The 12,500-nt window shown below is 46.2% G+C and overlaps 1 protein-coding gene across 2 annotated transcripts in view; it reads left to right on the plus strand.

The window, feature by feature from the left end:
- Window positions 1-12,500, plus strand: part of LOC118319232 (transcription factor COE3-like) — an 87,282-nt gene that overhangs the window by 20,873 nt on the left and 53,909 nt on the right. For both annotated transcript variants that reach the window (XM_047334383.1, XM_035649461.2), the window contains 2 exons: window positions 2,219-2,292; window positions 6,348-6,416. In XM_047334383.1, coding sequence (XP_047190339.1) covers window positions 2,219-2,292; window positions 6,348-6,416 — 143 coding nt within the window. The remainder of the gene's footprint in view (window positions 1-2,218; window positions 2,293-6,347; window positions 6,417-12,500) is intronic.

A 12,500-nucleotide genomic window follows, 5' to 3' on the forward strand; every position in this document is an offset into this window, starting at 1 on the left:
GGCACAGCGACGGCTCACTGGAGACAATGATCCTGACCCCCCCCCCCCACACACGCCTCAACCCTCACCTCCCACTACAGTACATGACACCCCATTGGTCGACAGTCAGACCTGACAGACAGGTCGGCTGGAGGCCCCGCGGATCGATACGACCCGTCGAGTCACAGCCAGGAGACACACACACACACACACACACACATACGTCTTTAACGCTCAGTGCTCATGTTTACTAGTTTGTGTGTCGTCACTTTTACTGGAACTCAAAAGACGATGGACAACAACGTAACATCTCTCATAGTTTATTTGACTTTTAGACCAAAACGTTGTTGTTGTAACTACATGTAACATCAAACCGATCAAAACAAAACAAATAATCACTTCATCTACTTCTCTTCTTTCTCTTTCCCACACATTTTAATTATAGCTGCAAATAACGATTATTTTCATTGTTTTATTAATCTGTAGATTATTTTGTCCATTAATCGATCAGCTGTTTGGTTCATAAGATGTTATAAAATGTTTTCCAAACCTCAACATGATGTTTTGTTTCGTCCACACAACAAAGATCTTCAGTTCACTGTCACAGAGGAGCAAAGAAACCAGAACATATTCACATGTAAGAAGCTGAAATCAGAGACTTTGGGCTCTTTGGTTTTCATAAAAACTATTTGAACCGATTAATCTATTATCGAAATAGTTGGTGATTAATTAAGTAGATCAATCGATGAACTGTTGCAGCTCTAGTTTGAAAGTGTCACCGTCAGAGGACACCAGGGAGCAGAAGGTGTCGATGCTCCTGTGACGCTGCAAACCGCCATTAAAAACAACAATGAAGAAGAAGAAGAGTGAACAACCAATCACGACCGGAGCTCGACTCCTGAGTCACCCTGAACTAAAGTTTAGGTCTTGACCTTTAAACTGAGACCAGACAAATGTTCAGTTTGATAAATGTTGAAAACACAAAGAGTCACAACTTTACGATAAACTGTCGACACTTTCCCAAGATTTCATCAGGTTCTTCCTCTGAGTCCTCACAGAGATTGAAAGAAAACGCACACACACACACACACACACACACACACACACACACACACACACACACACACACACACACACACACACACACACACACAGGACTGTTGCATCAGGAATGATGATGTATAAATATCGACCTGCAAATCTACACGCAGGACGTGTGTGTGTGTGTGTGTGTGTGTGTGTGTGTGTGTGCGCGTGTGTGTGTGTGTGTGTGTGTGTGCGTGCGCGCGCGTGTGTGTGTGTGTGCGCGTGTGTGCGTGTGTGTGTGTGTGTGCAGACGTGTGTGCGTGATGCAATCCACATCCCTCCTGGTGGGACTGGAGCGTTTTAATCCAACACAGAACACAGAACAGAGCATCAGGATCAATAATGCAGAAGTGGTCATTATCCTAAAAGTATTGTCCCCCAGGGGTGTGTGTGTGTGTGTGTGTGTGTGTGTGTGTGTGTGTGTGTGTGTGTGTGTGTGTGTGTGTGTGTGTGTGTGTGTGTGTGTGCGCAGGGTGGAGGTCTGTTTTGACTATAAAGGTGGATGAGGTAGTGGTAGGTCATTGCAGAAAGGAAGGGGGAGGACACACACACACACACACACACACACACACACACACACACACACACACACGTGCACTTAATGGAGTTCATTTACAACCACGAGGGTATTACAGAAACCACACGCACACACACACACACACACACACCTCCCTTCTCTCAGCGGTCATCCGTCATCTGGACGCTGACATGACAGCTCAGTGGGGGTGAGGAGGGGGGGTCGGGGGGGAAGGTTGGGGGGGGGGGCATCATCCTGGGGCTCCGCCCGCCATCTGGCAGGGAATTCTGGGAAAGCCAGAGGAGACTGGGACCACCAAAAGGGGAAAGGGGTGTGGTCAGTGTTCTGAGCTGTGAGTTTTATGTACAGTGAGAAAGTGTGTGTGTGTGTGTGTGTGTGTGTGGTAGGGGGAACACACACCTGTACACATCAACACAACTGGTTCAAATGTAAACTAGTTCAAATGTAAACTGGTTCAAATGTAAACTGGACTAAACGATCAGTGGACTGCTCAGTGACATGTGACCATGGTTGATCCAATCACAGTCAGTCAGATGAGTAAAGGTTTGTGTAGTTGTGAGTCTCAATGTGTGTGTGTGTGTGTGTGTGTGTTTGTGTGTGTGTGCGTCCCGACAGGCAATCCTGTACGAAGGTCAAGACAAGAACCCTGAGATGTGTCGCGTCCTCCTCACCCACGAGATCATGTGCAGGTGAGACTATTCACTTCCTGTTCCACATCCTGATCCGTTCCTCGGAACTCCGATATCACACACACACACAGCGCTGTGTGTGTGTGTGTGTGTGTGTGTGTGTGTGTGTGTGTGTGTGTCAGAGAAAAGAGCAGCTGTTGGTGTGTCTTTCATCACACCAATCAACACGTTTGCTGTGAGTTAATGGTTTTACTGGTTCAGACTGAGGAGTGAAGAGACGAAGAAGACGAGTGATGAAGACGAGTGATGGAAGATAAAAATAGGACACAAACATAAAAACAGTCCGGAGCGTCGTCGTGTCTCTGAGCCTCTCTGAAACAAGAAGTCATGATATTGAAACCTCATCAGATGATCCTGATCCTGATCCTGATCCTGATCCTGATCCCGATCCTGATCCCGATCCCGGTCGGGTCTGACACTGGATCCTATTCATATAATGGGTGGGAACCAGTAAACTGGTATCGACGTAGACTTGTTGTGTGAACTATGTCAGGTGTGAGAACTGGTTCAGGTTTGAACTGGTCTACACGTGTGAGAACTGGTCTGAATACAGAGTCGACTCTGTCTTCGTGTGAAGCAAAGTTCTGACGAGTTGATCAGTCGTGAACTTTGACCTCACATCCACACTTCAGTTCGGTGAACTCGGCGTCGGATCGTTTCCATAACGACGCGTCGCTCTGCGTCTCTCAGCTTCATTATGTGATGGAGTCAGATTATTACCAGCTTCCCCCGACGGACGCTGTGTTTCCATTCGCTAATGACTGAGGATCAGAGCGTCTCTGTGACGACGTCTTCCTCACGACGTCCCCGGTGGTTCGACTGAGCAGCTGCAGCTTCTCTCTGTACACTCACATTGTTATACATTATCAGACATATTATACTTTATCATACGTTATCATACAGTATCATACAATATTATACATATTATACATTATCATACACATAATACATTTCCATACATATTATAAATTATCATACATTATTATACAATACTATACATATAAGACATTATCAGACATTATCATACAGTATTATATCATAATATAAAGTATTATACATTATCAGACATGATCATACACATAATACATTTTCATACATATGATATATTATCATACAATATTATACATATTATACATTATCAGACATTGTCAGACATTAACATACACATAAAACACTTTCATACATATTATAAATTATCATACGTTATCATACAAATGATATATTATCATACAATATTATACATATTATACATATTATACATTATCAGACATTATCATACACACAAACATTTTCATACATATTATAAATTATTATCAGTGTTTATGTTTACTGAATTGAACTGAAACAAAATAAATAATTGTAAATTTGTGAATTTATATTTTATGTCACAAAATTATTTCTTTTAGGAATCTGTGTGTGTGTGTGTGTGTGTGTATCAGCGGTGACCTCTCCATCGCATCATTGCGGCACATTAACATTCTCTTAAACGAGGCGCTGCTGCTTTCCAAAAACAACCCACCACACCCCGTGAGCGGCGGCGCGGCAGCCATGTTGGCTCGCCGGCAGCAGCCATGTTGGCTCGCCGGCAGCAGCCATGTTGGCTCGCCGGCAGCAGCCATGTTGGCTCGCCGGCAGCAGCCATGTTGGCTCGTCTGCAGCAGCCATGTTGGCTCGTCTGCAGCAGCCATGTTGACTGGCCGGTGCTGCCAGCAGGCTCCCGGAGGCGGGGCCAGCTCCGGGCCGCTCGCCTCGCTCCCTCGCCGGCTGCCAGGCTCCAGGCGATGCTGAGGAACAAACCTGCTGCCTCTCGGCTGAGAGGAGGTGGCAGGTTCCCGGGCCAGGCGGCGCTGCCCGACAGGCGGGAGGCTGCAGCCAGTCATCGGGCCTGGCGGTGGCAGGCGGGGCGTTTGAGCCCTGTGGGTAATTACAACACTTGCCCTTTGAAACGAGCCCTGTGCTGCCGGCCCGTTCCTGATCGCTGTTATCTGGACGCTGTGATCCGACGTCTCCTGCACCATCCTCAGGGAGGGCTGTGTGTGTGTGTGTGTGTGTGTGTGTGTGTGTGTGTGTGTGTGTGTGTGTGAGAGAGATAGTGGAGTGCCAACAATCCCGGACAAACCTTCTCTTTGTGCTTTAAGTAGATTCCACTTGTGGCGACTTCTGAAGTGGCCGTTGAGCGAGAAGGCCAAACTGTGCGTGTGTGTGTTTGTGTTAGTGTGTGTGTGACGTGAAGATACTCTGCCACAGTGATGAGGGACGAACGCTCTGCCAACATGAGTGACAACAGCAACACACTCACTGTTTGTTTTGCTTTTGCCAGTTTTGAGCCATGTACACACACGCACACGCACAAACACTCTCTCAACCCGCCGTGTGGCGTCATTAGTCGGCCGTGGTGGCGGTGGCGGCGGCGGCCTGCCTGCGGCCCGGGGGGAAACGTCATTAAGCGATATTGTGGACAGTGAGCCAAGGTTTGTTTTGGTCTTTGGAGCGGGGCCCCGGGCCCCCGGGTCCCTGAGGGGCCCCTCAGTGCTCCTGGCCCCGGCTCCCCCAGGGGCCCCTCAGTGCTCCTGGGGTCCAGTTTGTTTATAACACTTCTCTCCGTCACTGCTGCGGCACCAGTGGGTTTCCAGAGCTAATTGGTCTCCTGGAACTTTCACTAATGGGTCCTAGTAGCCCGGGGAATAAATTATTGTGGCGCGTCGTCGTGCGGCAACAGTCACACGGACACACGGAGACGACGGGACACAAACAGTTTATGATTTGACTGTACTTACACATCAGACGCCGCAATTAATGATTCATGAAGCGTCTCATTTGGAATTCGCTGCCTCCGTTCGACACTTGTTGGTCAAATGGCAATTTGATTCAGGACGACGGGGGGCGACGTCACGGGTCATCGAGATGAATATTTAAGAATCACCGGAAGAAATGTTAATGAGAGAGAGAGAGAGAAAAGAGGTGAAGCGAGGAGACCACACGTGATGTCATGACTCCGTCATGTGTCACAAAGCTGGAGCTCACTGATGATGTCACACACGTGTGATGATGTCACAGCCTGAAAACGATCAATACATGTTAGTGACCATGTAATTGGATCTGTGAGTGTTTTATTTATTATTGATCATATAATCTTTAATTATACTTTAGTATAAGTAAATAAACACAAACATAAAATCACATAATTTCTATCTTGTTCTATCTGTAAAATAAAAGTTTTCACATCAGTAAATATAAACACTGAAATTGATGAATCTGTCTAATGTCTAATAAAAAACACAGAAATACATTATTATTATAATTATTATTATTATACACTAATTCTTATATTTAATGTTATTGATTCTAATAATTGTCTGTATTAACGTTTGAAACTGTAATGATCCAGATGTTAACATGAAGATGTTTTGTTGTTTGTGTCGCAGTGAAATAATAATGATAATAATAATAATCATTTTAATTACAATAATAATTATAATAATAATAATAATCATCATCATCATCGAAGGTTATTTCTCTGTGAAGCTTCGTCAGGATCAGATTCAGTCTGATGGTTATTAATATGTTCAACACGACACCACAGGCCTCGTTTAGCTCCACCCGGCCCTGCAGAGCGGAGACACAAACCAAGCGCTCGCCGGTCGCTTCGCCCTCTGGCGACCTGGACGCTGGCTTTGGCGAGCAGTCGTCCGGTTGGCTGGCTCGTTGTCAGGGGGTTGTCGGGGGGCGCTGGGTGTCGGCCAAACTGTTAGTGACCTTGGTTTGGATCAGAACCAGCTGGACACGGACTGTGTGTGTGTGTGTGTGTGTGTGTGTGTGTGTGTGTGTGTGTGACACTTTATTTTGTTTCTGAGATGAAGTGAAAAGTTATTTTTGTTTCGAATTGATCAAAAGATGAATATGTTTTAATTCCTCTGACGTGTGGAGTCGTTTCACTTCCTGCTGTGGATCAACTCGTCTCTTTGTTTTGTTTATTGATAATTGATCACAGTTATTGATGAGAGTTTGATGCTGATGTTCAGTGACTCACTGACTCTGATCTCTTTCACCTCCAGTCGATGCTGCGATAAGAAGAGCTGCGGGAACCGGAACGAGACGCCGTCCGACCCCGTCATCATCGACAGGTAGGAGCTCACCTGTCTGTCTTTCTGTCTGTTGAGGACCTGTCTGTCTATTCAGTCATGCTGTGGACTGACACGGAGTTCAATGATCCTTGGTGATTTTCCTGATTTACTGTGCAGTGTTTTTGTGTTTGAGTCGAGACGTTTGGTGTTTGAGCCTCTGGTCGAGTTGAGGTGAATGTAGTTGTTGAACGCTTCCTGGTCGCTGTCAGTGAACGCAGCACAGGTCAGACATGAACGGTCTGAGCCTGCAGACGAGACTCTGGGCTGTAGAACCACCTCAGGTTCTTCCATCACTTCCTCCTCAGACTCTGGATCAATCAGTTTGACGCAATGTAGATTCAATAATCTCTTCTTTTCATTTGATCTAAACTCAGATTCTTTATTTCATTACTAAAACTCCAAAGAGGATTATGTGTCGTGAACCTTCGGAACTAAATATGACACCAAGGAAAATAGAATAAATCAGATCAGACACAGTTTTCTCAGATGATAGATATGAACGTTATGATGAGAATAAATGAAAGTGAACATCAACCCGACAGCCAATCAGAAGCGTCCGCACCTCGACCCCTTGTCCGTGTTCGTCCTCGCCGTCTGATCCCTCCGCCCTCCTCGTCCTTGGAGTCGGCGGCTGTCCGTCAAAACAGCCTGCTGTGATTGGCCCAGTCGCAGTGGTGGGAGCCAATGACCTCACAGGAGGTCAGAGGGACTAGTGTGTGTGTGTGTGTGTGTGTGTGTGTGTGTGTGTGTGTGTGTGTGAACTGAGTCCATGTTGGCTCATTAGAGAGGCCTTGGACTGCAGCCAAACACACACACACACACACACACACACACACACACACACACATACACACACACACACACACACTATCTCTCTCTCTCTCTCTCACCTCAGTGTGTGTGTTTAATGGTTGTTTTTGGAGGATTTGTCACCTCACTGTTCTGTCAGATCCTATACAACCACCAACTGTAAATATACTGTCTATATACTTTTATACAGTATATTTACAGTATATATATACGTTTGATATCAGACACATGAAATCACACATGTGGTCTTGTTTCAGCTTTCAACCTGAAACTTCTTCTGGCTTCTGATAAAACAACGTGTGTGTGTGTGTGTGTGTGTGTGTGTGTGTGTGTGTGTGTGTGTGTGTGTGTGTGTGTGTGTGTGTGTCTGTGTGTGTGTGTGAGTGTGTGTGTGTGTGTGTGTGTGTGTGTCTGTGTGTGTGTATCTGTGTTTGTGTGTGTCTCTGTGTGTGTGTGTCTGTGTGTGTTTGTGTGTGTGTGTGTGTGTGTGTCTGTGTTTGTGTGTGTCTCTGTGTGTGTGTCTGTGTCTGTGTCTGTGTGTGTGTGAGTGTGTGTGTGTGTCTGTGTGTGTGTGTGTGTGTGTGTGTGTGTGTTAATGGCTGAATTCCTGCCGCGGCAGCAGAACTTTGACGGATCACTGTCACTGTAGCTCCGACGTTATTACACGCTAATATTGCAGTTAGCTGGGCGGCGAGTTGCCCGAATGGGGCAATAAATTGCCGCAGAGTGTCAGTCCGTACGAGGAGGGCGAGCTCTAATTAACCAGAACACACCTCTTCACCGCCGCCCCCCCCCCTCCTCTTCCGTCTGACCAGCACCCTCCTGCTTTAATGGTCAGGCCTTACATGGAGGTCACGACCCCTAACACACGCACACACTCACACACACACACACACAGACACACACACACACACACAAAGACACACACACACACACACACACACACACACACACACAGACACAGACACACACACGCACACACACACACACACATACAAACACACACACACACTCTCACACTCTCACATACACACACACACACACACACACTCACACTCTCACACACACACACACACACACACACACACACACACAAAGACACACACACACACACACACACACACACACACACACACAGACACAGACACACACACGCACACACACACACACACATACAAACACACACACACACTCTCACACTCTCACATACACACACACACACACACACACACACTCACACTCACACTCTCACACACACACACACACACACACACACACACCACTTATTCCTCTAACAGCATTTGCAGCTTTGATGTCATCTGAAGAGAGGTGAGAGTGGAGTGATGGAATACGACCTTTGACCCCAGTATACTCCCAGTTAGCCCCGCCCCCTCATCTGAAGACGTGAGGTCGCTTTCTTTGTTTTAACATTTTCCCTGCAGTAGAAAGCGTCCTTAAGCAAACATAACCTAATGACCTTCAACATGATGAAATCATCACGATAATCTGTGGTTTGATAATCTTCTGATCCGAGTTACAAAGTGTCTGAAGGACGGACTACAACTCCCAAGGTGCATTTCACTAAGAAATGTCCAATCACAGAGCTTCACATCCAAACTGACCACAGCTGCTGTGGCGTGTGAGTGTGTGTGAGTGTGTGTGAGTGTGTGTGTGTGAGAGAGTGTGTGTGAGTGTGTGTGAGCGGCAGATTAAGATTATAGATTTACAATAAAAGCAGGAGTGCTGCACGGTGGTGTAGTGGTTAGCACCTTCGCCTCACAGTAAGAAGGTTCTGGGTTCGAGTCCCGGTTCAAACCAACCAGGGCCTTTCTGTGTGGAGTTTGCATGTTCTCCCCGTGTGTGCGTGGGTTCTCTCCGGGTTCTCCGGCTTCCTCCCACAGTCCAAAGACATGCAGAATGGGGTTAGGTTCATTGGAGACTCTAAATTGACAGTAGGTGTGAATGTGAGAGTGAATGGTTGTCCGTCTCTGTATGTGGCCCTGTGATAGGCTGGGACCTGTCCAGGGTGTACCCCGCCTCTCGCCCAATGTCAGCTGGGATTGGCTCCAGCGACCCCCCGCGACCCTTAAATGGATAAAGCGGTAGACGATGAATGAATGAATAAAAGCAGGACGTTACTGGGCGAGGCTGAGATGGGGGGGGGTTCCTGGACACTGCAGCAGCTCGTCTGAAAACTAGGGGATACCTTGTCCTGGTGTGAAACATTTAAATTATAGAAATATGAATAAATATTTATATATTAAAGTTAACAAATGTAAAAATCTATAATCTATAAAATGTTTAAATATATAAACCATCAGCTGTTCTCACTCTCACTTCCTGTTGAATTTTAATTGGACGAGGACTTGAGGCTAAATGTGATTACATCACCACCTGCCGCTTCATTAGTCGCCTCAGTGTCGACGCCCTGCCGCGCTCAGCTGGACACCCCCCCCCCCCACCACCACCACCAGGGGATCATGGGAACTTTGGGAGTCCCCCCCCTCCCCCACCCAACCTCTGCTCTCCTTCTTCCGCCTTGTCAAATCCCCCTCCCAGCATGCAACTCACCCCCTCAAGGCAGATCACCTTCACCACACACACACACACAAACACGCACAAACACACGCACACACAGGCACACACTCACACACTCACACACTCACACACTCACACACACACACTGATGTGTTCGGTGTGAGAAAAAAAGTTATTGATCGATGTCTGTTCACTGATCCTCTTGTTGACGTCCAACATCAGCACCAACTGCTGCTGCTTTCACAGAGGGGGGGGGATATATCCCCCAAACACACACACACACGCACACACACACTCGCACACACACACACTCGCACACACACACACACACACAAACACACAAACACACACACACACACAAACGAACACGCACAGAGACTTGCTGCCGTTGTGGGACCTCCTGAAGCCGCTGGTCCGTCTTCCGGACGATACTTTCGTACCATCGTGATGTCACTATGTTACAGACGCACATTAAGCGATTAGCGCCTTGTCTGACACGCCCCCAACAGAACCAGGTAGAGCCAGAGAACCTCCTGACCAATCAGAACAGAGTGGAGCCAGCTGGCCAATCAGAGCAGACCGAGCTTCACTGGGAGCAAAAAAACCTTCACAGTCATAACCCAGATTATGAACCTGAATATGAGCAGAATACTGTCTCCTGCTGCGAGGCCCCAGAGGCCCAGAGGCCCAGAGGGCCCCGTGTCGAGAGGCTCCGGCCCTGACAGTCAAGTGTTCACCACGTCAGCTCTCTGCTCTCTCTCTCCTTCTGCCTTCTCCCCCTGTTAATCACTCAAGTGTTTTCCCAATTAAGAATACACTGATAACCTTCCATCACACACACACACACACACACACACACACACACACACACACACACACACACACACACACACACACACACAGTCACACACACACACACACACACACACACACACACACACACACACACACACACACACACACACACACACACACACACACACACACACACACAGACACACACACACACACAGGTTTAATCAGAGCAGTCTGGCTAATTAAGGACGACCATCAGTGAGCTGCTGCCTCACCAGCAGCTGTGGGGGAGGAGAGTGTGTGTGTGTGTGTGTGTGTGTCACATGTTTTATTTAAATCTTTCATGAATCTTTATTTGATCTTTTCAATAATCTTCTCCGACTCGTCTGATAAGTGATGTGATGCTCAGACTGAAGATCTGTGATTTGATTATGAATCACGACGACTCTCCTCCGTACTTATTAACATCAGATTCATAAAGAGAATCGTGTTCAGTTGGTTCCTGCAGATGATAGGCTGAAACACCTGTCAATCAATCAGACACACCCACAAACAAGTTAAATCAGCTGCTGAGACTTTGACCTTTGACCACGTTTCACTGGAACATCATTAAACGTAACAAGTCACCGTCAACAGAGACTTTACAGATGTTATAACATGTTATAAAGTAACTGCTCACATGTTGTTATATAATATACAGTTAATCATATTATTTACTTATTTCTTATTTTTCTTATGTAAAGAAGCAAATACTATGAAGTCTTTCATTAAATTCTTATGTTTCATCCATTAAACAACAACATAAATAAAAAGATAATCTCAAAACATTAAAACATAAAAATATAAAAACAACAACCTGAGGCAGAAAACAAACAAAACTACAGCTATGTGTGTGTGTGTGTGTGTGTGTGTGTGTGTGTGTGTGTGTGTGTGTGTGTGTGTGTGTGTGTGTGTGTGTGTGAAGAGTGAAATGTGAAGCGGGCGAGTCCAGGCAGGAAAAGAGAGATGGAGAAGATGTGTGATTGGGGGGTGGGGGGTACATGGAGGGGTGCGAATGAGACAGTTGGAGGGGTGGGGGTGGGGGGTGCAGATTAAGAGCGTATTGATTTCTATATAAAGATGGTGGGATGTGGTGTGGGGGTGTTGGTGGGGAGTGTGTGTCTCTACCTGTCGTGTGGAGCTGTGTGATCTCATCACGACAGGAGTGTGTGTGTGTTCATATCTCTGTTAGACCTGGGCATCTCAATAATTGTTTTCATATTGATCGATATCGATATACATCATGATATAAGTCAAGTCACAATTTCTGTCAAACTTAAAGGTTGTGAGATGTAAAGATACAATATTTAAACCAGGTATTATTTATTTTCTGTGAGAAGTTGAACATGATAAATGTACAGTAGAACATTAACAACTCAATAATGTTCTTATATAAACACAACTGCTACAGAAGCTTTCGACAGTTTGTGTCACGCGACTCTACGACTCTGCTTCTTGTCAGACTTTAAATATTTTAAAAACCTCGGACGCGTCTTTTCAACAGTGTCGTGGTCTTTTGCGCCGCGTGTCCGTGGGGACGTCTTCCTCTGTAACGCTGTCGCTACGTTTCCTGTCGTCGTTTCTGTTTTCTCTCTCTCACTCCTGACGACTGATGAGCTGCTCAACCAAACATGACGTGGCTGTGACTCTATTCCAGCCACATGATTGGTTGAGCAGCTCATTATCATTGGCCGTTCGTGTTGTCTGTCAAAACATGGATGGAATCTTCTATCGAAGTTCTAACGACGCGTCTTAAATTTCTATCAAGGAAAAGTTATTTTGGGATAATGATGGTTATTGTTTTATCACTCAGCCCTTCTCTCTGTGAACGGACTGATGAAGAGAGGACGTTGTGTCAGAGCTGTTTGAGGGTTCAGAACACACACAGCCCTGATGATTGGT

The sequence above is a fragment of the Scophthalmus maximus genome, chromosome 9 (assembly GCF_022379125.1).
Source record: "Scophthalmus maximus strain ysfricsl-2021 chromosome 9, ASM2237912v1, whole genome shotgun sequence".
NCBI classification, from domain to species: domain Eukaryota; kingdom Metazoa; phylum Chordata; class Actinopteri; order Pleuronectiformes; family Scophthalmidae; genus Scophthalmus; species Scophthalmus maximus.